Here is a 25,376-nt window from a genome sequence, read left to right as displayed (position 1 = left end):
GTTGCTGTAAATTTATTTCTGACACCCTGGCATTCCACACCGATGTATTTCGTGATTATGGGGTGAGTTTCCAACCTGCTGGCAGTGCCAGGCTGTCTCTGGTTAAAGCAGCAGTGACATCCAGTGGTCACTTAACCCAAACCTCCCTGTATTCAGGAGGGGTGTTAATGACTCAAAACCTTAGGCATACATAGGGGAAAATGTGGACTTTGCTGCCCTAAACCACTTATTTATGACTGATACGTCCTGCTTACTCTGAAAGCATTTATCTATTTAAGGAACACTAAGAAATGTTGTGGTGTTGGGTTGTGAGTTGTGCACGCTGACAGAAGAGCTTTGGTGATGGGCACGTTGTTATAGCAGCCATTCACAGAATCACAGAATCGACTGGGTTGGAAAAGACCTCAGAGATCATCGAGTCCAACCCTTGGTCCAACTCTAGTCCGTTTACTAGATCATGGCACTAAGTGCCATGTCCAATCTCAGTTTAAAAACCTCCAGGGACGGCGAGTCCACTACCTCCCTGGGCAGGCCATTCCAATGCCTGATCACTCTCTCTGTAAAGAATTTCTTTCTAATATCCAGCCTAAATTTCCCCTGGTAGAGTTTAAGCCCATGCCCCCTTGTCCTATTGCTAACTGCCTGGGAGAAGAGACCAATCCCCACCTGGCTATAACTTCCCTTCAGGGAGTTATAGAGAGTGATGAGGTCACCTCTAAGCCTCCTCTTCTCCAGACTAAACAAGCCCAGCTCCCTCAGCCTCTCCCCATAGGTCTTATGTTCAAGTCCCTTCACCAGTCATGTTGCTCTTCTCTGGACCCGCTCCAGCACTTCAATGTCTTTCCTGAACTGAGGGGCCCAGAACTGAACACAACACTCCAGGTGTGGCCTCACCAATGCAGAGTACAGGGGAAGGATCACTTCCCTTGTCCTGCTGACCACGCTGTTTTTGATACAGGACAGGATACCGTTGGCCTTCTTGGCCACCTGGGCACACTGTTGGCTCATGTTGAGCTTCCTGTCAATTAGTACCCCCAGGTCCCTTTCTGTCTGACTGCTCTCCAGCCACTCTGCGCCCAGCCTGTAGCGCTGCAGGGGGTTGTTGTGACCAAACAATTCAACCTCACTAATTGTGCTGCTTTTGATAAGGAGGAGGAAAACGAGGTCGTTGGCACATTGAAATGGAGGAAATGGGGAAATGTGGTGAAGGAAAAGAGGAATGTTACATGCTACACCTGAAACACCTGAAACCCTTTTCTAAAGCCGCTGAGATGTAAGGTGGTATAGTGTCAAATACCAAATACTGTATGGCAATGGTGGATGTCTACTGAAATAACGTAGAGGATTGGGGCTTTTTAATAACTTGACCTGTTCCCTGCTTTGGGACTGTTTACATGCAAAAGGACAAAGTATAACCTTATTTCATATTTTTTTAAATCTAACTGTAAACAGATGAGCGAGTGCATTGACTGTGACCCGTGGTTCCTCTGCAGATCCCTGCGGCATGGGAGGGAAGGAGCTTTTAAAACAGATCCAAATGCCAAACACTGTTGCTCTGATTCTGTGTTCCTCAGGGCAGATGGGATCTTTGCCGCCTGCTGTGGGCTCTGCCCTCAAAGCAGCTCCTTTGGAAAGGTGCCTTCAAGGAGCAGTTAGGCTGGGGTTGCTCAGCCTGGAGAAGCGAAGCTCTGGGGAGACCTTATTGCGGCCTTTCAGGTCTTAAAAGGGGCCGATAAGAAAGATGGGGACAGACTTTTTAGCAGGGCCCGTTGTGATAGGACAAGAGGTGATGGTTTTAAACTGAAGGAGGGGAGATTTGGGCTGGACATGAGGAAGAAATTTTGTACACTGAGGGTGGTGAAACACTGGCCCAGGTTGCCCAGAGAGGTGTTGGATGCCCCATCCCTGGAGACATCCCAGGCCAGGCTGGACGGGGCTCTGAGCAACCTGAGCTGGTGAAGATGTCCCTGCTCACGGCAGGGGTGGCACTGGGTGAGCTTTGAAGGTCCCTTCCAACCCTTCTATTAACTCATCAGTTTACCCGCAAGTTCATAGATTGATACACTGTTCTGCCCAAGGTCCATCACAAGTGAACATGCCCTTATTCGTTAAGTCTTTTTTGAGTGGAGGCGTCTGAAAGACAGAGGCACTTTGTCCCCTGACACCTCTCATACTGGGTTTGCCTCCCAGGGGCGTGAATCGGAATGGGAAAAATCTTCATGCATGAGGCACCTACTGCAGAAGATTATTTTTGAAACGTACCCATCCTTTCCCTCAATTAGTGTGACCTAGGGATGGACAGCTGTGTTCAATTTGGGAGTGACATACCCCTGGTAACACTGGAGCTTATCAGAACGGAAGATGTGGGTACCCTGGAGCCCAACCGGAGCAGGTGAGGTACAGTCACTTCTGGCTTTCTTTTGCTTTTTTAACCTCCTGTAGTTACATGGCTTCTTCCTAACCAGAGAAAATCCGGAGTGTTAACTGCTTAGTCCATTTTACCATAGTTTTCAAAACCTGAATGAATGTGTTTCCTAGTCTCTCTTGAGATAAATGGCAGCTATCAGCTGCCCTGGGGGGACTCCTGGTCCCTCTTTTGAAAGAAGGAAACTATGGAAAAGAAACTGGGGGTGAAAACAGCAGCTTTTCTGGGCCTGCAGATCTGTGGTGTTTTGTCTAATAATAACCCCTGTTCAGGTGAGGGTTGGGAAGTCAAATGAAGGAGACGTGGGTTTGGGGAACTCCAAATTTGCGTGGCCTGACAGGGTCTTGGCAGGACTTCTGTATTTTTTGTCTGCCTTTAGTTCAGGACTCCACTCCGTTACAGATGTATTTAGGAACCCATCCTGTCTACGTGGAAATAGGACCAATTTCTGTAAAGTCACATTATTTTGTTACTACATTTCCAATGCAAATCAGAGAAGACAAAAATGGCTCCAAGGATGAGAATTGCAGTGAGAAGTTTTACAGCAGAGCGTGCATTTGCATAAGGCACCATTTCTCATAACTCATTTGCCTGGCATCCTGTCTTCACATCGCCACAAAATGTAAATCCCAGGACATGCATATTCATCAGCTGCTGCACAGCTCGGAGCTGCGCAGGGTTTGAGTAACGTTATTAAATAGCTTTCTCAATTACAGGTTGAGATTAGTGAATTTCCAGATTTACTGAGGGCTTGTTTCTTAAAGCTCGGGAGCGAGGGTGGAAAAAGGCAACACACAATTGCCGAGTGCTGCCTCGGCTGCTGCTATCACCCTGTGCTGGGTGTCCGTGGAAAAATCAGGTACCTGTAGGAGGGGCAGGAGTGGGAAACAGGGACTTTTCTCGCTCAGCTCTATGCTGCTGGCTCGGCCTGGTCCACAGTTTGTCAGGGCTCGTGAGACTTTTGCTGAGTCTTTGTTGTTGGCCGCAACTCTTCTGATGAGTATCTCAGTGTTTTCCAGCCTGTTAAACTTGATGATGGTGTCTTGGGGGATCTGGGTTTTCCTGGTGCTCCACTTTCCCTTGTTCCACAGGCTGTAATTCTCTGTTTTTCATGGGAACTGGTGGCCATGTCACCTTCTACCTTTGCAATCCTCTCTCTTCCCCATAGCAGGTGATAGATTAGCTTGAAATCACAATAACCACCTAGAGCTGGTGAAAAGTTTGCACCTGAAATCTTCTGTCTTTTCTAGCTGTTACCTGCTGGATTGCTGAAAGAGACTGTCCCTGTGAAACTTGCTCATTTGCATCTCCCAACCCTTTCAGCTTTTTTGATTCATACTGTGCAAAAATCCAGTAAAGCAGAAAAATGAGCAGTGTAGGAGAACTAAAACTTTTGGCTGCTGTATGCACTTGGACTTGATAGCTGCTTCTGTGAAGAAGGGCAATAGGGCTGGTGAGGGGTCTGGAGCACAAGTATGATGGGAGCGGCTGAGGGACCTGGGGGGTTCAGCTGGAGAACAGGAGCTGAGGGGAGACCTTCTGATCTCTGAACTGCCTGAACGGAGCTTGGAGCCAGGGGGGTTGGTCTCTTCTCCCAAGTAGCAAGAGACAGGATGAGAGGAAATGGCCTCAAGTTGTGCCAGGGGAGGTTCAGATTGGATATTAGGAAAAATTTCTTCCCTTAAAGGGTTGTCAGGCATTGGAACAGGCTGCCCAGGGCAATGATGGAGTCACCATCCCTGGAGGGGTTTAAAAGACACGTAGATTAGGTTCTCAGGGACATGGTTTAGTGATAGTTTTAGGTTAATGGTTGGACTCAATGATCTTGAGGGTCTCTCCCAACTGAAAATTATTCTGATTCTATGAATGCACTGTTACTGAAGCACAGAGCTGGGGTAACAGTGCTGCTGCTGGGATTTTCACGAGTATTTTGGGGCTTTGGACCCCCCGCAGCAGTGATGCAGATCATAGCTCTGCAGGCCACACTCCCTGGGGAGATGGGGATGTGAGAAACTCAGGTCTCTACAGGGGAAGTGAGCTATTCACAGAAGAAGCCACACAAAGATGGATTTAACCACAGAGGCTGGGCGGTGAGGCTTTGCCTTTGGGAAGAGAGCAGGTGCTGAGCACGTCAGGTTGGAAGAGAAATTGAGGTGAGTGGGAGGGAAGCGGGGGGAGCCACTGGAGCGTGCATTCCCAACACCCACCGTTTATTCTTGCAAGCACTGTTGTGTCTGCCCTCACTTCAGGTTGGCCAAAACGGTTGTGGCTCTTGGCTAAGTCTTGAGCGGAAGAAGAGACATGCAGTACTGAAGGCTTATAATTAGTGTAGTGGTTCTGGGTACCAATTAGTGGACTTGTTCCAATTCTATGGATTTGGTGAGAGAAGTGGGAGGGATATCCCTCTGCACAAGCAAGGATGCCAACGTCTGAACCCCCTGTGTCCTGCATGAGCCGCTTTCTGTTCCACCCACCACCTCTGCCTTCAGCTGCAGATACGATCTCAAGTTCCTGTCCTGCTGTGGTGGAGTTGGGCCCTTTGCAGAGGTCTTCTTTCTAATCATCTATCATATCATAAAGCCTTGCAGGAGGCAGGGCTGAGCGGTGAGCGGCGCTCGCTCCGGGACTGGCTCCCACCCAGCAGACGATCTGATGCTTGGGCGAACGCTGCAGGACAGGGACAGCATCCCTGCCTGAGGGCACCTTGCTGCCCAAGTTTCCCTGGGGTGGCTGAGCATTCAGTGGCATTTGGTGGCCAGAAATATTGAAGGAACTGCCAGGGCTCGTGACCTGATCATTTTAACTCAGAGCTGTGACACTTGGTTCATATTTTGCACAGTCTTGGTGCAGTGGGCTGCTGTTCTCAGCTCCTTAAGGCAGCAGGAGAGGTCGATCGCAGCTTGATGTATGACTATGGATTTCTTTTATGTGCATTGTGCTTCATTCCGTAGTAAATGCAGGTGCGTCTCTTAAAATCCTGCCCATCTTGATGTTGAAACTGCCCCCAAACAAGGGCCTTGGGCTGTGTCTCAGCTGCCACAGCAGCAGTCTCCTCCCTTGGCAAGCTTTTTCTCTGCAACCCCCATATCTGAGCACACATTGCTTCACAGGGTGAGTGATTTTCTGGTGAAACCCCAGGAACTCTCAGCCTGGGGCAGAGCAGAGAGGTTGGTGGGGGGAACGCATTTACTGCTAGATTGCAAACCTGCTCTAGAGGTGTGGTGTTGCAGCCCCTTTCCAGCAGCATCCCGCTCCTCCATTCCCGTCCCTGATGTCCCACGGCCTCTGGCTGCTGCCCGTGCCCTGCAGCCCCCCGGGGAGCCCATCCCCAGGGCCAGGAGCCGGTGCCTGCTGTTGCCTTAGCCCAGAATGGGAGGATACTTGGGGATGCTCAGCCCTGCCTGTGGGCTGGCTGTGGTCCAGCTCCAGGTCATTTGCTCTGTTTGAGAACTGGGGGCCGGCGCAAGGAGGGAAGGGAGGAACAGGCAGTGTTGCATGCACAGACCATTCCTGAGCTGCCCAGTGCTTGGGCCAGAGCTGCTATTGCTGCTGAGAAGCCCACAGGCCCCTTTCTGGCAGGGATGGCCATGTCCCAGAACTGCTCAGCAGATGCTCCCACACAGAGGAGAGGACAGATCCTCTTTTTGGTTCTGCTTTCAGTTCCGCTCTGCAGAGCACGTGGGGCATATGGCTGCCAGGACCTGGTGTCGGTGGGCCCATAGGCGCCTGACTCTTCAAAACCACCGACCCCACCAAGGTGCCTTAGTCACCACTCCTTCAAACCTTCTCGAGATCTTGCCCTCTGCTTCTGCATCCATGGCAGGATGTGCTGGTGGGACCACAGGGCACCACACTGCAAAGCGGGACTAGAACCAAAGAAGGAATAAACTGGAAAGTGAGGGCCTGCAGTCCAGGAGCATGAGAGATGGCTGCAAAGGGACCAGGAGCGGGGTGGAAAAGCAGGGTCTGCGGGAAGGACCTTGCTCCGGCTGGTCACCACTGGCCAGGGAGAGATGCCGGCCATCCCTTGCGGCTCTGTGGCACAGCACACAAATCTGAGATGTGGGAAGTGATGCTGGTGGCCGCTGCAGTCCTGACTGAACAAAGCGCATGCCGAAGCCTTGACGTGGTCTCCAGCCCGTGCTGGGTGCACATCACCTTCCTGTCCCTGACCAAGCGCAGAATCACCTTGAAAATCTCGATTCTCAATGGGCTGCACCGTGGGGCTGGTGGACAGGAGGATGCTCTCCTGAAGCACTCATCCCCGCAGCCCACGGAGGTTCTTTGGATGATGCTCATGAGATGCTGGAGATTTTGTGTGCAGGTAATTAACCTGTTGGAAAAAAGCGCTCTCACAGAATTATGGAATGTCAGGAATTGGAAGGGACCTCAAAAGCTCATCCAGTTCAATCCCCACGCCAGAGCAGGAACACCCAGATGAGGTGGCACAGGAAGGTGTCCAGGCGGGTTTGAATGTCTGCAGAGAGGAGACTCCACAACCCCCCTGGGCAGCCTGGTCCAGGCTCTGGCACCCTCACTGAGAAGAAGTTTCTTCTCACATTGAAGTGGAACCTCTTATGTTCCAGTTTGAACCCATTGCCCCTTGTCCTACCGTTGGTTGTCATTGAGAAGAGCCTGGCTCCATCCTCGTGACGCTCACCCTTTACATATTGATAACCATGAATGAGGTCACCCCTCAGTCTCCTCTTCTCCAAGCTCAAGAGCCCCAGCTCCCTCAGCCTTTCCTCACACAGGAGATGCTCCACTTCCTTCAGCATCTTTGTTGCCCTGCACTGGACTCTTTCCAGCAGTTCCCTGTCCTGGGGGCCCAGAACTGGACACAATATTCCAGGTGTGGTCTCAGCAGGGCAGAGGGGAAGGAGAATCTCTCTTGAGGTTTCTGCCCTGCTGCCCCTTGGCTGCCCGTGTTAACCTTGGCCGTGGCTCTGGTGGCTTTCTGGGTGTTGAAAACATCCTGGCAAGCCGTGCTTAGCGCAGAAGAGGAGGGGAGACATGCTGAGCCAGGGAAAAGCAGAGGCAGGGGTCTCCCCTGGTGCTGCCCAGCTGGGGACCCCAGTCCTGGCACCGATGGGTGCAGCATCGCTCTGCCCAAACTGGGTCCATGGGTGCTGCTCACCATGGTGTGAACCAGGGCACCCCAATCTCTTGGTTGTGGGTAAACCCCCTTGAAGTGGTGGGATAAATTCCCCCAGAGAGTTTCAACGCTTGCCCCAGGAGCATAAGCAACTCCCCGCATTCATCTGCAACCAGAGGAGCTATAAATGCTTTTTGGAAATGTTTCTAACTGCAAACCCCCAATCTTTTCAGCAAGAAATGCACCTCCAAAAAAACACAAATAAACAACAGCAATTTCAGAGCTTTACAGCAAATATGTTTCCCCCCAAAACCAAGTTTGGGATCTGCTTTCAGCTCAGTTTTTCTGGGCAGATTTCCTTCCCCTCGTGATTTGCGTCGCTGTTAAATCTCATCGGGAGAGGGCAGCTCAGCTTCACTATGAGCTGCTGGTGCTTTCCCCAGGCACGGCTGCAAGCTCTGGTGCATTTTTGGTCAAGTAAAATTCCAGCATCTCTGCAGATACCGGCTGCTCCCGGCCCCCGAACGCAACCTAAAGGTTGCGTTCGGGGGCCGGGAGCAGCCGGTATCTGCTGGGATCTACTGGGATCATAGAATTACAGAATAATTTTGGTTGGTGATGTTGCCTTCGCCTGCCCCCCTGGCAGCTTTGCTTTGCCCTCGCAGTTATTTAAGGGGTATATTTTAAGCTCAGAGACGTAGAAGGGGCTGGCACGCTCACTGGATGACAGCCCCTTGTCAAAACACCGGCTATTATTTTAAAGAGCGAAGCCCCAACACGGTGGGGCTGGGGTCCCTTCTCCTCCTTGGGCTGGGGTTTGGGGTGAAGTGTGAAAACGGGGGGCGGGGTAAGGTAGAGATGTGCAAAAATCAGTTAACTCAGGATTTATTTGTTTGGCGCTAAGTCACTTTGCTTTCTAACCGACAAACCTACAGAGGGAATTGAGCTCTTTTTCTCAGTGGTTACTGATTTTTATTTATTTATTCACTTAATGAAAGCTCAGCCCATTGTGTTCCCCAAGGTGTTCCAAGAGCAAATTGGAGAAGAGTTTCTGCAAAGCCCAGCTGACCTGCATCCACCTGCTTTCCATCCAGCATCACTGTGTGTGTGCCCTGGGCCCAGTTCAAAGTGAGTGCTGGGGGCTCCTTCATGCCCCATTAAATACATGGGGTACACAAGATTTCTAGCGAGGCCTTTATTCTCTCAAGCGTGTTCCTTATGGGTGTCACCATGTGTGTGTATATATATATATATATGTGTGTGTGTAAGCGTATATATACATATATGTATACACACAGAGAGCTGGAGTACCGTGGTTGGCTTGTGATGAAGGATCAGCTCATGCTCCTGGGAGAGAAAGGGCTTATTTCTCTTCTTGAGCCAATAAAGATGTGTCAGAGGGCTGGAAGGAAGGGGAAAACTTGGCAGCACCTCTGTGCATTTCAGCATATTAAGATGTCAACGTGCTTGGATATTTAAAAAAAAAAAAAGGGCGAGTGAGGCATGAATAATAAATAGAGCAATGTACAGCTGACTTCAAGGGAAAGCTAATTTCCCTGGGGCTCGCTCCACACCATATACATTAAAATCTGGCCTGCTTTGACAGCTCTGTGACCCAAAGGCAGATGCTGGGAAATGTGGTGTTTAGAGCAGAGCCTGGCCAAGGTCCTGCTCCTAAATGTGACTGGGGTTCTCTTTTTTAATGTTCTGATTCCCCCTGCCAGTGATGGCTTGGTCTGCTTGTGGAAAATCAGGTGTGACTACGCCTGTTGGTATTAATACAGACTGGTTGTTGAAAGAGTTGTTTGAAACTGTAATGGACATCTTTTCTTTGCAGCTGGCTTGGACACGGTGTGTGCTCAGCCGGTGTATGTGGGGTTTCGGAGAGCAAAGTGCGATGCTTTGATGTGCAAAGGCCGCATCGGTGCAGGAGGCGGCTCACCAGCGGTATTGGCTCCAGTGGGAGGGAAAAGACATGGACCTGTTGGAGAGGGGTCAGAGGAGACACAGAAAAGATCTGAGGGCTGGAACAGCTCTGCTGGGAGGACAGGCTGAGAGAGTTGGGGTGTTCAGCTGGAGAAGAGAAGGCTCCAGGGAGACCTTATTGTGGCCTTTCAGTGCTTAAAAGGGGCCTATAAAAAAGATGGGAACAGATATTTTAGCAGGGCTTGTTGCAATAGAGGGGAGATTCAGGCCAGACATGAGGAAGAAATTTTTGACAATGAAGGTGGTGAAACCCTGTCCCAGGTTGCCCAGAGAGGTGGTGGATGCCCCATCCCTGGAGACATCCCAGGCCAGGCTGGACGGGGCTCTGAGCAACCTGATCTGGTGAAGATGTCCCTGCTCATAGCAGGGGTGGCACTGGGTGAGCTTTGAAGGTCCCTTCAACCCAAACCACTCTGTGATTCTATGAAACACAAATTCCTTCTTTTCCACCCAAGACCTGGGGCTCCAGAGCAGGCTGGCTCACTCTGGGCTTTATGAAGATTGGGTGTTTGCTGGTGACACAAGGAGCAAGTGGAGCATCTGGTGCGAGCATGAGGCTGCAGACCTCTGCTGGGACATGGTGGGCACGTGGGATGCGGCGCATGGGCAACACGTTGGGTGGTGGGGTCAAGCCAGGACTGAGCATCACTGCCCTGAGGGATGGAGCAAAGGAGAGGGGATGGGAGATGGGTGTTGCCCAAGGGGAGGTTTTTCTGCTGCCACCCTCAAATAGATGTGGAAAGAAGGCATCTCCTCCCACTCCCTGCCACTCCTGGAGCCGCGACCTGCCAGCAGGACTCACATCTGCTTCCAAACCCTCTGGACCCTCTTGAATTTCCACCACTTGTGCAGCTCTACTCCAGCGGACGCATTGCTTCATGGGAGGCTGGCACAGGTCTGTACCCTTGCTTTTTCTCATTTGTTTTTAATTCTCTGCTTATGTTGGGCAATGCTTGACCTGGTGCCATTCATCTAGGATTGTGTTTCCACTGTAAAAATGGGTGATAGTCTGACGTGGGGTGGCCAAGTTGGTGGCATCATCTCAGTGTCTGTTATCCTCATTTGCCACATGGATGCCAACTGCTTGCACCTGGGGTCCTCTGGGGCTGTGCAGAAGTTCATGTATGGTGACTACCACCCCAGGGGAAAACTGGACTTCTTGAGGGATAAAAGCCACATTAAGAGGGGCAGGACCCCTCTTAAATAATATTGCAAAGCAAATTACCTTGTTACTACTTTCTTCCTTATTGAGTCATTCTTGAGCTTGTTCCGGTAACTTTGCTTGTACCACTGACTAATTTCTCCCTAACTCTTTCCCCCATCCTGGCCTTCCAACTGGAAAAACTGGATGGAACTAGGTTGACTTGGATTTGGTTCATTGCTGGTTTTGTTTGGTTTGGTTTTTGTTTTGGTTTTGTCAGTTGTGTTGGTTTTTTTTATAAGCCTGAGCTTATCGTGGTGGGCTGTGACACGGGGTAATTAGGGTTTCTGCTGTAGGTCTGAAACTTCCTTGGAAACAAGGACAGACAGTGTCAGTGGGGCTGTACCCACCACCCCCAGGGCAGCCCGGAATCTCCCGCAGCGGGACTCGAACCCATGACCTCGCCGTCGCCAGGCCGACACCTTCCCTTCTCCCCCACGGCCCGGGGGCGGGGCGTACCTCCCCTAGCCCCGCCCCCGCCCCGCCCCGGGCGCGGGCTCGCCTGACGACAGCTGCAAAGCACTTTTTCAGCAGCCGCAAGTGAGGTGAGTCGCAGCCCCGCAGCGCGGGGGGAGGGGGCTGTGCCCCCCATCCCCTCACGGGCGGGTGGGGGCCGCTCTGGGCACGGCCGGGCCCGGCGGCGAGCTGGGGCGGCCCCGCTTCCCCTGGAGCAACGGGCGGGCGGGGCAGCGGCTGCCCGCGGTCGGTGGCCAGGCGCGGGGGGGGAGGGCGCGGGCGGCGGGGCCGTGAGGCGGTGGCGGGGGGCCCGGGTGTGTGGTGAGCGGGGCTGGGCCCAGCCCGGCTCGGGGGGCTCCGCTGCGACTGAGCGCTGCCCCGGGGGGTGGGGAGTCCCCTCGGAGGTGGCGGGGGGGCGGGTGCGAGGTTCCCTCCCGCTCCTCTCCCGTTCCCTCCCGCTCCCCGCAGAGGTCCGGCCGCCCCCGGGTGACCCGCCGTGCCAGCCCGCGGCCCCCGCGCTACCTGAGCCAATGCTGGATCTGGAGGTGGTGCCCGAGCGCTCTCTGGGGAACGAGCAATGGGAGTTCACCTTGGGTAAGTGTGTCCCGGGTCCATGAGCCGGGGGCATTCGGGTCCACTCACGGTCTGGCTTTCCTGAGGTTCCCCCAGCGCTTTTAGGGAGTTGCAAGAGTGGAAGGGAGGCAGAGCCAAAGCTCACCCTCCTCTGTCACTAAAAATGCTAATGAACAAGCTTTGAATGTTCCCCTCTAGCATACAGGCTCTTTTTTGGCTTTTGCATGCGGAGTTGTGCTTAGCTTATCTGCTTGTATGCTTTCTTCTCCTTGTTTACCTTGTCTTGCCTTGCTATCTTAGACTAGTCATTTTTTTAAGTAACTCCTAAAAGAGGAGGTATGGATATGCTGATAGTCATCTGAATATATGTCAGGTGATAGCAGCATCTTCAACTGTATCCTAATACTGAGCATAAATACTGTGCTTTTCTGTACAAACCCATCATAAAGGAGTTGAGTTTCACAATTTCTTTGTGTCATTTCTGGGTTGTGATATTATAGTGGAGAAAGTAGATTTTCGAGCGGTTTTCTCAGGGTTAGATAACAAGTTCTCCCCTAAGTGATTCTTATTTTTCTATCTGTCTGAGAAGTCCTTTCTTACCAACCATTGCTCTGTTTACTGCGATGAGAAAGAGCTTCCCCCAGCTGATGGAAATTTGGCTGGTGCTCAGCCCAGGGCACTTAAATATACAGTTGAAACTGAGATAGTATGGATTCTTCAGATGACTTTTGTTCTCAAGCAGATATTGGTAGTCCTTAAAACTCTCAGGAAGTACTGTAGCTGTCGCACTTTCTGAGTGATCACTTGAGGTATCAGTGTTGGACTCTTTCTGTCAGAGTTTTCTGTGTTTGTTGTTGCTCTGCCTAAAGCACAGTTAACGGTAGCAGTAGTTTGGCCAAAGGAAACAGGGCTCTGTGTGTGGCAGCTGCCTGTATCTGCCAGAAATTGAGATACCCTGCTGCTGTTGTCACCTGTGACAGCGGGGACACAGACCGTTCCTTAAACACGCTCTTGCAAAACTGTCGTGAACTTGGGTGGCACCGGAGGAGTGGTGCCGTGACCTGGAGTTGTTTACATGAAACCCATCAGACACAAAGGGCTGGTTACACTGCTGGGACTTCAGAGTCAAGTACAACTTGATGGTTACAGGGAGCGTTAGATTGGCTTTTGGAGGCTAATTATAGAACCTCAGGTCCCACCCTTTGAAATCTCGGTGATCTCCTTATACCACTAACGTGTTACTGTGTTCTCTCAGTTCTTTGTGACCTTCTGTGGTCCTGTAGTGCCTGTGTTACCTGAAAATAAATTAAATCTCAGATGATACACCACGACAAGCTTCATAAATATGTAGTACCAACTTCCCCCCATTCTCCTTATAAAAATGAAAAAGGAGAGGAGAGAAAATTATTTTCCTTTTCCCAAGAACCCCCAAAGAAGCCCGTTAATGCAATCGCATGGATAAAATTATATCCTGTGTCTCTGTGCATGTGTACAGACACACACACAGATGCAAGAGGGAGGAAACTCAGCTGTAATTCTTGGAGTAAACAGAGCCACCACGTGATGCGTCCAATATATAATTAGCATGACCTGCTGGTATAGAGCAGGGGACTGACAAGGTAGTGAGATACTTCGCTTTGTCCTGTGCATACGATATCGTATGAAGATTGTCCCTCCTGATAAAGCTGGTTCAGCTGCGTTAGTGGTGGCAAGGCTGGAAGTGCCAGTGTGAGTGGGATTCTCGTTGCCAGCGGGTTTCTGCTCCTGGTTTGTTTGGATCTCCTCTCAGCACAACCCATGGCACTATTCCTGACCTGCTGCTGACTCTGGCTTCTAGAATTGTGCCCACAATGGAGATGACTGAGGGGAAATGCCAGGAAATTTTTTTACATGAGTTTTTGGATTCTGTTTCTGGCTCCAGTGTTGACTCACTATGTGACCAGAGCATAAAAAATTTCACCAAGGCTGAGTTGTGTGTTCAATTAGATACCTGTGTCGCTGCACCTCTCAGGCTACATTCCTGCTGTTTTAAAAGAGAACAATTAAATACTTATTCTGTAGTGCCTATAGCTGTATTACTAGCGTTTGGGACGTATAATTTCTAAGGCATACTTGCATTTATATTGCTTTTTGTACTTTCATTTCCTACTAAGTTTCACTTTATTTAATGTGTTACGGTTCATCTTCTCTTGGATTTCCTTGTATTCTCTTTTAACCTTTATTTGCTCCTCTACTCCCCTCCCCTTCAAGACATGTAGTAGCATAGACACTTCAAGCCGTGTTGTTTGTGACCAGTGCATGTGAGGAGTGTCTTGCGTCACTCCAGTGTTTAGAAAAGGGAAAAGTCTGTGACAGAAGAGTCCCAGGTTTGATCTTTGTGAATGTTATTTGCTGTAGCTCCGTTTGGTTGATTGTCTGATGTGCTGGAAACCATGTTTGCTTCCCCCTGACTAGAGAGCAGGGGTAAAAGAATTCTTTGTTTTCCTCCTTGACTGCAAAGGCTGACGAGTTTTGAGGAAAAGGGGGTGTTGTGTGTGTGCGTGAGAAGGGTGGAGAAAAATAACCCAGTTTCCTTACTCCTTTCGTTCTCTGCTCATGGAGGCAAAGGGAGATACTGGCTCCTCCACGCATGTTTTAGGTTTTGCGAACTGTTCTTGGAGAACTCAAGTTGCTCATTGTATCTTTGCTAAGCAGCTGCCTGGCAAAATCTGCTTGATTCTCAGTTGCTGAAAGCTGAATAAAATCAGTCCATGTCTATTTGCTTGCAGCTTGAGAAAGCTCTGAGTAAGAGAGTCACATGAGCCGTCTGTTTGCACACTTACCAGCCCCAGATTGCATCAGTTCACATCGGACTACAAACTGAACTTCGTATTTGTGCACACTTTTTTTAACCTGCTTTTTCACTCAAACTTTACCTACTTGCGCCACTTGCCGTGGGCGTACAGATCCTGTCAGTTTGTTGGCTGGTTGTGCTTGAGCCTTTGCCACTTGGTTCTTTAAAAGAGCTCCTGGTCCTACCTCTGCGAATGTCCTAGAAATACTGACTTTGAAAATGGATATTATACTTTAAAATAATATTTACTTTTTTAATCATAACTTTTAATAGGTGAAGAAATGTGAAACTTAGCAGCATGTTTGATCTTAGCTTCTTGCTGTTATTTATGTTTCTGCTCCATTTTGGAAATATTATTTAATACATAATAACGGTCTTTTTAAAAACTCAGCTGCTTAGACTACAAGGCAACTGCTATTTCCTAGATAATAGGAAACAGGGCTGCTTTATTGTGTGACTCTGTGCATTTTAATTTTATTACCATTATTAAAATAACTACCCTTTTTTTCTATAATCTTCTGGTGTATAATTTCTAGCTGCAAAAAAAATCGTTTCCAGGATTGCAGGCTAACATGAAAAACAATTTCACAGAAACAGTTGTATGTGTTATTTACAAACTGAATCACAGTGGTTCTCATCTAGAAGCCTGTTTTGCCAAAACTCGATTTCATAATTGCAGAAAAGCTGCAGCGTATGGGTGCGACAGGCGTGTGGTTTGGTGCAACAGTGGAAATAATAATAGGGTTTTTTAGTGTTATGCTTGCATTACATTAAAGCAATACCTACAGTGATCTAGGTGTGTGTGAGATATAAATGGAGAAAGGGGAGAGTTTTGTCACATTGGTACAGTAGGTAATGTCTAAAAAGTGCTTTGGAACATGAGTTTGAGACGTAGAAACTAAAAATTTGAATGCCAGAACTGTTACATAAATTAAACTGTAGGTCCCATGGTAAATTTTCCCTAATCAAGGCAAGTTCCTTAATGTTGAAAAACTAAAATAGAGAAGAATGGGGCAAAGAATGTAAATAAAATGTCAGATAACTGATCTAAATTGACTTACAGCAATTAATAGGGAAATAAAACCTCGCAATTATGAGCCTTCCTTTATAAATGCATGCTTTGAATCCAGGAACACGATCACATTTAGTTTGGAAAGGCAACAAAGGCTTTAAGTGTGATAAAGGATGAGATGCTGCAGTGCTATTCTTTCTGCAGAATCAGCTGTTTCATTCTGCTTTCAAGAAATTTATAGCTGTAAAGATAAGATATACACTGAGGAAAAAAATCAACAAAAATAAGCCCTTGAAATTGTGTTAGAGGGTGAATGACTATGAAGTGTATTAACTTCAATTGAACCAAATTGTTGAGCATGTTTGTCTTGTCTGTAAACTGAGAAGATAAAGTTCCTTCCTTGACACAGATGTAGCTGTAGCAGCAGCTAATGTGGCTTCTTACCACTAAGGAGAATCATTGCTCCGTTTTAATATTTGTGTCTATCTTGTACGACTACTCAGGAGTTTATCGAGCTTGATAAAGGGTAGGCCATAAAATGCAGGCTGGGAGCCTGCTGAATGTGTGTGGGAATGCTCCTATGGGGGTCGGCAGGAGCTATTTTATCAATTATCGCATTGTTGGCCCCAAGAAGCAGAAAATTTTGCACACGGGTTGTAGAAAGATCTGTGGTTTTTTTCCGCCTGAACTTCACTGTTTAATTTTGTGGCTAGAAATACTTTTCTTCCATATGTGCCTAGCAGACTGGTAGATAAACAATGACTTTTCTGTTTCAAAAAACCAGGTCTGTGCTGATACTATGAGTCAAGTCAGCCTGTTGATTCTGTTGTAATGTACTGTTTGCTGATGACGGCTCTGTGACCTCATCCGCAACCTTCCTGTTAAAAAACACTCTTAGCTGATCTCCAATCTGAAGAAACACAATTGTTGTGTTTTTTTACAGGAATGCCGTTGGCTCAGGCTGTAGCAATTCTTCAGAAACACTGTCGCATTATCAAAAACGTCCAGGTTCTCTACAGTGAGCAGGTGAGTTGCGCAGCGGCCAGGTCGTTACCTTCATCGTGTCCCACAATTAAGGCAGAAGAGGATATACTGACACTGTGTCATGCTAACATAGGTATGGTATGAATTGTGTGGAGTTACTTGAAGTCAAATTACACCAAGCTATTGCCACCACATCAGAGCTGTAGCTTTTTACAACAGTTTCATATCAAATGTAATAATCCGCAGCGCAGTGATTTAACGGGTGTCATTTTGCATATGCAGTGGTGGGCTAGTATTGGTTTTCTTTTAAGGCAAATGTTCTGTAATTATCTGGGTAATTCTAGTCCTTTTACGTTATCTGTTGCAGTATTTTTGAAGTACTGAATCACTCATTACTTTCCACTTTCATGTTTGGTTCTGTGGTGATGAACCCACACTGCTTCTCTGGAGCTGCAGTTTTGTCTGCAGAAAGTGGATCCAGTAAATTAAACCAGCTGTAGATGTTTTAATCATTTGTTATAACTAAATATTCATTAGTTCCCAATACATTTGACTTCCAAAAAAGGGGACTACAAGTGAAACCTCTCTGTGAGATAAAATAAAAGATGTTATGTACCCACCTTCTAAGGAGCTGGAAGGGGAGAGATGATGGGACAAAAGGAAGATTGTGACTCCAAATGTGTGTAATGCGAAGTGCACGTTAACCAGGAAATGATATTCATATGTTGTAGATTACAGATCTTTGTATCAGGAAAAAGGCAAATTTGATAGAATTTCAATTTGTATCAAAATACCAATTGAGTACTTGTGGATTCACAGTGGACACTGAATGACTGAGGAACAAGATTGACTCTGGCATTTACTGCTGGATATGTACTTTGTGTAACTAAATGAGTTATCCTTTTTTTTTCCTCACAATGTGAAGATTTATGGGTTTTACGTTGACTGAATATTTACTTTGCAAATTGAAAATCTGGCTCCTCGTACTTAATGCATGGGAGCATCCATCTGGCAGTGAATGCATCCCTTAGTTTTTGTATGCTTCAGAGGTTTTCTAGTTTTTCTCACCACAGTGCATTCCAGAATTATTTCTAGGTTTGTTTAGATAAATGATGACAGATTCCTGTTCTTCTCAGTTTTGTAAAATCACAGAAGGATTAGCGGTCCAGTGCTAAAAAGCAAGGTATACCACTGCTTAGCTCTTTACACTGTTTGGAAAGCTACACATTGCTTGACCATGTACACTGAATCTTTATTTTTTCTGCAGGAGTTGTTCTTAGGGTTTTTCTTCCCAAACTATAATAAATGTATAGATGATTTTAACATAGTCCAATAAAATAATAGTTCTCAGCCTTGTAGCATAGTTTAAATAAACTTTGTTATGCTCAATTACTATGTAGCTAAGCTGTACCTGAACAGCCTTCACGCGTTTTCTGTTTGCTTTCTAAAATAATGGCTTTGAGCCTAGTGATGAGATATTACTTAAAGTTGTTGCATCTGAAGTACTGAATTTCTGATCCTGGAACTCCAGCAGTGAGTATTTCCTTTCAAAAATTTATATGACAATTAAATGCAATTAGATCCACCCACGGTTTTCTTTTTAACTTGACATAAATGGGATGCCCAAACTTTGCATAAAAAGCTTGATGAACCCTTTTCTGTGACTACAGAATTTTAACTCCTTGTTGATCAGTTTAAGTGGCTACTTAATTGCCTTTGTATGTTTTTGTAAATTTAATCCTCTGGGTTTGTGTTGGTGGGGTTGTTCAGTGATAAGTTTTTTCTGCAGCTTTATGTAGATCAGTGGTGTTAACTGCACATTTGAGTTGCTTCCTTTAGGAAGGACTCTCCTGTTGCTTCCCAGCATCATCTTTCATACTTGATGTTCTGGTTTGTGACTTAAAAGTCCTGTGACCTAAATTTGTGCGCTTGCAACTTTTCTTCTATTAGAAAATATGCTGGCGTATAACAGAAGCTATTGGCTGTAATAATTGTCAAGCTTTTCCTCAGATGCTGGGTTTTGTTTTCTTAGCCACTCAAAAGTACTTGTAATGTTCTCATGAATTTTGGGATAACCTTACAAAAATCTTGCTTGGAAACCAGCGAGATGCCAAGCATATCCTATATCAGAAGACCTCTGGTATATTTAAATGTAACAAGGCACATGTTTTTTTGCTCTGTATGTAGCTTTTCTAAATTAGATTTATAAGGGATTTTAAAAAAAGACCATCAGGATGAACATTCGACCTTTTAATCTCAGGCTCATATTGCAGTGCTTCTTCAATTCTGCACAGTATAATAAAAGTTTGGCAGCAGTAAAGTATTGATGTCGTTGTGCAAAGTGCTGTGAAGTTTTCATTTAGAAGGCAGCTTAACATCAGATCACTAGTGTTGAAGAATGATGAGCTCAAACTGAACCTGCTTCAGGAAATGCTCCTGGAGTGATCAAGGGGAGCAGGAAACCTGCATCACAAGGGACTGAAAACCCCGTGGCTTGTTTTGTCCAAGCGATGTGAAGTCTAGTATCTGATTACTTCAATATACGGTTTGGGAAGGTGTGGGAAATGCACGTGAGAATGCAGAAAAAGTGTCCAGGCTAGAAGACAGTGAGAATAAAGAGATGAGAAATTTTAGGACGAAAATTAGATTTCTGACAGTCAAAACCCAGACCTTCTCCCAGTAGAGCAAAGGGAAGAGCAACAGTTTTTAACGTCGCTTATGCTTAATTCGTAAAAAGGGCTGTATGGTACAGCTGCCTGCATTAGGTGCCTGTATATGCTCCAGATGTCCCAACCCCATTCTGTCTTTTGCTGGATAACTGCTCGGTGCAATTCTAGGGCATGAATATTGCTGCCTGCCTGTCCTTCAGCCTTTTTGCTCCTCTGAGACAATTCTAGAGGGGAGAGCTTTTGGAAGCAAATGTGCTATAGATGCTGCATGATCAAATAGCTGAATTAGGGCCAAGTGCTGGTGTGTGTGCGATTGTACCAGTACAGGAGTGAGTGAGCAGCTTCCACCGCATCGCAGCCAAGGTGGCGTAAAGCCTGTACAGGCACCAGTGGAGCCAGTGGAATGTCTCCTATTGACTCCAGCAGACTGCAAATTAAACCTCTTCAGTTGTTGTGATTCACAGTAACTAAGGAAACCGAAATTCACAACATAAGTCTGAAGCCTTCCTTTTGAGGCCTGAAAGAGACTGTGACACTGTGGTTTTTGAAGTGGAAAGCCCTCTCATCTTTTTGTCAAGTGTATCCTTGGTTCTGATGCAAGACTTGGTGAGATGGGCTGTTACCTTCGTGTTCCAAGAATGCCACAGACTGTCCCTGCGTGATGTCTGCAATCCTAAACTTGGAATGTTAATTTTCAAGGCATTCTTTTATTTTCTCCCCTCTTAAAGTAATGGACAAGTACCCTTTTGGGAATTCTTGCAGGGTGCAGATCTTACACTGTCACTTCAATTTCTTTTCATAAGGAAAATGAAGGGGTTGAGAGGTTTGGCCCAATGTATTTTCATTATGGTTATTCATTGAACAAGGGGTTGTTTTCTGGGGCAGATTTGTTTTTCCAAGGGAACCAATTTGTACTTATACAATTATATATATCTTAACAAAGAAATGTTGAAATTCAAAGCCTAACAGATTTTTTTGTTGTTGTTTTACAGTCACCTCTTAGCCATGACCTCATCCTTAACCTGACTCAGGATGGAATCAAACTGCTGTTTGATGCTTTCAATCAGAGACTTAAGGTAAGAAAATCCCTTCCTGCAAACAAAAAACGTAGAATATGTTGACACTTAATGGAGTATGAGTATGTGGTTCTTTTAGACATTTAATTTGCTATATGTAGTGCTCTCTCGTGATAATGAACTGCACTTTTTCGGTTTGGGGGTTAAATATTTGTTTATAGGATTAAGACACTTAAGCATCGTGCTGAGGACTGTAAGGGTGACATGGGAGTACAATGGTTCAGTGTGGTCTCAGTTGCCCTTCTGGTCTGTAGTTGCAGCACAGGCTGTGAAAGACCATTACTAAAGCCAAGCCTAGGAGTTGAAATCAGTGCATTGGTTAATGCAAACCAAACAGTGTTGGTTTCTGCCCAGGTTGTTAGCTTATCTGTGCTGCCGTTTTGTTTTTGAAAAAAAGAAAAAGCCTTCTACCTATTCTTAGTTTTCAGTTGAGTGGCTGTGAGCATGGGATTTCTCCCAGGAAGCCCCATTCAGGCATGTCGTGAGCAGCTGCCTCCTGCACCAGCTTCAGTTCATTCTGGATGAGTTTTTATTCTTGTGATGGGAGCCCTCAGCCCAGCAATTCTGCTGCTGTACTTTTAGGTGCCTGAGTGTTGCTCTGTCTCTCTCTAGAATGTATTGTATAGTTAAGATGCAAAATAAAGGGCAGGCTGGTCTCTAACCCCCCCATGGCACTTATGTTTGCAAAAAAACCTGTTACGAAGGTGGTGTGTTTCACCCACACAAAATGAGTGGTTGTGGGACTGTGGAAATATGACTAGACCAGTACAAAATTTTGAAAAGCTTTCTTAACTGAAACATTTAAAATATCTATATGTGACTTCTTAGCCATTCAGGGTGGCCCTTTTGGCAGGACCAGCTGTGCAGAACAATTGTCAGTGTGGTTCTCAGCTGGGGTGCTTAAATTGTGCTTAAATTGCTCTGTGACCAAAGTGCCCCAAGTGTTGATTGGGCTAATTGGGAGAGAGTGAACTGCTCTAACTGCCCTGCTATTTAACCTTTGGGAGCAGCAGTGTGGGGTTAGGTGTGACTGATGCTAAATATGGAGTGCTTACCCTTTAGGCAAGTCTGAAATATGCTGCTCACATCCATACTTGCAAACTTGTTCCCCTCACTCTCGTCTCCAATAAAACCAGCAGCAAAATGTCACTCCAAAGTGTCAACCCAGTGCTTTATCCCCAGAATTACTGGAAGAGTGTAGGAGTGTTTTATCAGCTGAAACTTCAGTTCTTCAGCTGCTTTTAATATATATATATAAAATTGTTCAACAGGAACCCAAATTATTAGTTGTTGAAAGTACTTATTTCTATAGCAGTAACCTGTAATACCACGATAAGTTTGTATTTTTAAAACTCTCTTTTATATTAACTATAAAACCACAAAAAGTTGTAGAACAATTTTCAGTTCAAATTAAACTCAGATGGGGGACAACTGAGCACTGCTTTGCCAGATTTCAGTTTGTAATTGCTTTATGGTAGTTTTCTGTTCATTAAGTCATTCTGTCATAATGGGAGTTTTATATGTGAATTTAGAAGTTTTAAGATAATACCTTGAAAATAACTTCAAGTGTGTGGCTTGCCTACTGATGTTTTTTGACATGTCACAATCTTGTAGTGTTTTTGAAGTGCTGTAACTAGTGCATTCTACCTCTCTTCACCTCCAGTTTTGAGGGCCTGACTTTGTCATTTCAATACCTACTGTTCTAAGAACTATGCAAGTGCTTTTCTTCTCACCTTTCTCCACAATGTGTCCTTTTGTCTTCCACCACTAGAACTTCAGGAGAATGCCCGATGCTTTCCAGTAGTTGCTGCAGAACTAGATGTGGGGGATGTTGGTTTTCTCTATTTTTCAGAAACATTTTCTGGGGGGAAAAGATGATGTGCAAGGTCACTAAAAAAATGTAAAACCACTCTTAGCTTTTCGTAGAAGTAGCCTTTGTTTTTAACAAGCTGTGCAGTAAAGGAAACCTGGACATGTCAAACTGCGTTTGAATTAAAATACTGACTAACCAGGTTTTTCCAAAAAGTATAATTCAAACTATATTTACTAAGAAGAAAAATTTGTTGGCTTTTCTTTATAATGTGCCAGAATTTTCATTTGTTACTTGCTTTGTGCTGTGCTTGTTGCTTATATGTGTGGGAAATAAAGTGCTTTGGAGAACTCTTCCAGCATTTTATGAGTCAACAGCATAACATTAAATGTTTTTCTTTTCCTTTTTTTTTTTTTTTTTTTTTTTAATATAGCGGTTTAGGCATTTCAAGTTGCTTTATTTAGGGTTATTTGCCAGGCATCTCCCAAAACCAATACTTCCTTCTTAGCTGGCGATATTTTTAGGCTTTAAAACCACATTTGGTAGCAAGATCCCTGGGGAATTCTGCTTTATTCTCTAGCTGAAGAGCAAGTCCTTTCTAAATCTGCCAGTGTTTAGTTGGAGGATTATACAAAGCAGTAAAAAGCGCTTTACCTTTTCTTTGCAGCAGTTTTGTCCTCTCTGTGTTTTCCTGCTGACACAAGAACACATATGTAGGGTCAAAGAAGCTTGTGTTTGACCCTGGTTACTTGCCAAAACAAATCTGCTTCAATCCCAGTCTAGCCACAGGATCCAGTAACAGTCACATAAAAATTGCATTAAATCCATCTCAAATGCACATTTGTAATAAGGTATTCAGAACAAAGGATCCATACCTGATAATATCTTCAGAGAGGGGAGTTCCTTGGAATATTCAGTAAGGTCTGAAATATTTAATAAATATCAGAACTAGATATTATGGCTTGCTCTGATTCTTTGTGAGCTGCTCCTCTGAGTATCTTCTGTAGTGCTTGGAGAGATCGCTAGATGTATTTTTATGTCGTGTGGGAATGGATCGCTGCTGCTTCGTCTGGCTGTGTTCATCTTTCACGTTAGAGGAGTTGGAAGGTTAGAACCATGCAGTCAGTGCAGGACTTACTGCCCTGCGCAGGCCTTCTTCAGGGCAATAGAGCAACCCAGGGAATGGCCCATTGCTTGACATCAATTAGAGCATTCCCTAATTAGCTAGCCTTTGTTCTAACTTTCCTTTGAGTTTGCTAAAGAGTAAGCTTTGCAGAAATCAAGGAGCTGATGTATTAGTGAAAAGATTTTCCGCAGGTCAGTGTGGATTTCCATGGGATCTGGAGGTGCTGTGGTTGCTCTTCAGTGCTTGTTTCAGATGTGTGGTTGCTGACTGAGTTCTCAGAATTTTGTCTCTGTCCGTGTGATTTATCCCAGCAGAGTTCTGTTAAGGAGGGAAGCGAGCAGCACTAGCTGCTCCTGCCTTTTGACAAGAATTTGCCTCTCTAATGATTTGTGAATGTGTGAAGTATGGTAATGTTTCTGTTTCCTGTGTTTCAGGTGATTGAAGTTTATGACTTGACTAAGGTGAAGTTAAAATATTGGTAAGTGATTTAAGACCTCCCGTGAGTTCTTCTTGATTACAGCGACTGATTTCTCTCCTTTTTTTGTTAATCCTGAATTAATTTTTTCAGTCATTCTAGTTAAAAAAACAGACAAAACTGTCAAAAAATAACATAGTTCTTCTTTCTTGAACATAGCACGTGGTTAAATTGCTAGTTTATTCTTTCCTTCAGTCTTGGAAAATTTCTTCCAATTTCAATGTTGTATTGCTGTTAGTAAACATTTGTATCATCTGTTCAGTATACTTAAGACAGATTAATTTTCTTTTCCAGTGGTGTCCATTTTAACTCTCAGGCAATTGCTCCAACTATAGAACAAATTGATCAGTCATTTGGAGCAACACATCCAGGAGGTAAGCTGAAGTATTTGTGAGAATCAGAAGCACACCTAGTTTGGCAGACTTTTTTCTGGGAAGTCTATCCTGTATGTTTATGTAGGGAATTGTGAATGTAGGGAGTTGTGTTCCAGAATGGTCATATTCTTATAGCTGGGATGTCATGTAAAATGTACTGTAAGTTCAGTTGTGACTTTCTTCAAGTGAAATAGTGAGGCAGAGAGTCATTTGGCACAGAATGGTGTGTTGAGATGTCATTAATGATCTGTTTTGAACTGCCAGTACCAGAAAATCGTGAGCTTTCTTGTTGATGCTGTTGTTTTTACACATTCTTATGCACGGTCAGCTCTCCAGTGTCCTTAGGGATGAAGTATACCATGAGCATACAGACATTTGAGCTGATCTCTGTGCAGAGTCAGCCAGGACTGTTTGCTCTGAGGACATGGTTATACCCCTGCTAGGACAGGATTAAGTCTGAACCTGTGTTTAACTGGCCTGCACTTCCTTCCTGTTACTGGGGCCACCGGGGAGGTGGGAAGCCGGCCTACGTGCAGCATGACCAGAACAAGACAAGTTTAATTAACATGGCTGAACCCCCTCTGAGTCTTGCACAGCTACTTGGCTGTTCACCACCTCTGTAGCTGAAAAAATACTATCTTTAAGCTCCTTGTTTACACATGAAAAATGGAGAGTTTATTTCAGGGGTTTGTTAGGTGATGAAAATAAGACAGCGGTGAAAATTTGAAGAGGATATTTATAATTAAACTACTCAGGAGCCTTCAAGAAATGAAGTCACAAACTGGCATAACAAGGAAGAAGATTAACTCCATATAGGCAAGATACCCTTTTGAGAACATCATTTTCTATTTTTAGCTTAACCCAGTCCATTCGCAGTAGTCAGGCTGATCCCAAACAGGCCAGTGTTCTTTGTGATTGATGGCAATTGCATAGCCAGGCTTTGTTCTCTGCGGACAAGCTCCTGCACATTGCAGAACTGGATTTATTAACTGTGGAGAGTCATGTGGCTAAAGGAATATCATTGCATAAAAGCCTGCCATAGTGGATGAATATCAGATGGAGATAAATGAATCTTGGAGGATTTCTAGCCATAATACTCCACAGGCCAGAACTGGCCTTTTTAAACTTCACTTTGGTCATGTTATTAACATTTCCTGTAGGCAGAAACTCTCAGATCTATAGTGAGATCTGTTATGGAAATAGTATGTACAAGAACTTATATAGAATTTAAGAAGAGTGAAGGGGGTTTCATATCCTTGACAGTTTATAAGTTTTACTTGT

The 25,376-nt window shown here is 45.7% G+C and overlaps 1 protein-coding gene across 2 annotated transcripts in view; it reads left to right on the top strand.

The window, feature by feature from the left end:
* Positions 1–11,132: 11,132 nt before the first annotated feature.
* The window catches only part of PHAF1 (phagosome assembly factor 1), a 32,038-nt gene continuing 17,794 nt past the window's right edge, over positions 11,133–25,376 (top strand). Inside the window, exons 1-6 of one of the 2 annotated variants that reach the window (XM_065028914.1) lie at positions 11,133–11,252; positions 11,632–11,757; positions 16,525–16,607; positions 20,227–20,310; positions 23,681–23,724; positions 24,016–24,095. In XM_065028914.1, coding sequence (XP_064884986.1) covers positions 11,694–11,757; positions 16,525–16,607; positions 20,227–20,310; positions 23,681–23,724; positions 24,016–24,095 — 355 coding nt within the window. In that variant the 5' untranslated portion in view covers positions 11,133–11,252; positions 11,632–11,693. Of the gene's footprint in view, positions 11,253–11,273; positions 11,410–11,631; positions 11,758–16,524; positions 16,608–20,226; positions 20,311–23,680; positions 23,725–24,015; positions 24,096–25,376 lie in introns of those variants that run through there. The other variant, XM_065028915.1, reaches the window with a different exon arrangement.

The sequence above is a fragment of the Columba livia genome, chromosome 13 (assembly GCF_036013475.1).
Source record: "Columba livia isolate bColLiv1 breed racing homer chromosome 13, bColLiv1.pat.W.v2, whole genome shotgun sequence".
NCBI lineage: Eukaryota > Metazoa > Chordata > Aves > Columbiformes > Columbidae > Columba > Columba livia.
The sequence above is the reverse complement of the archived record's forward strand: the minus strand, read 5'-3'. Positions and strand labels throughout refer to the sequence as shown.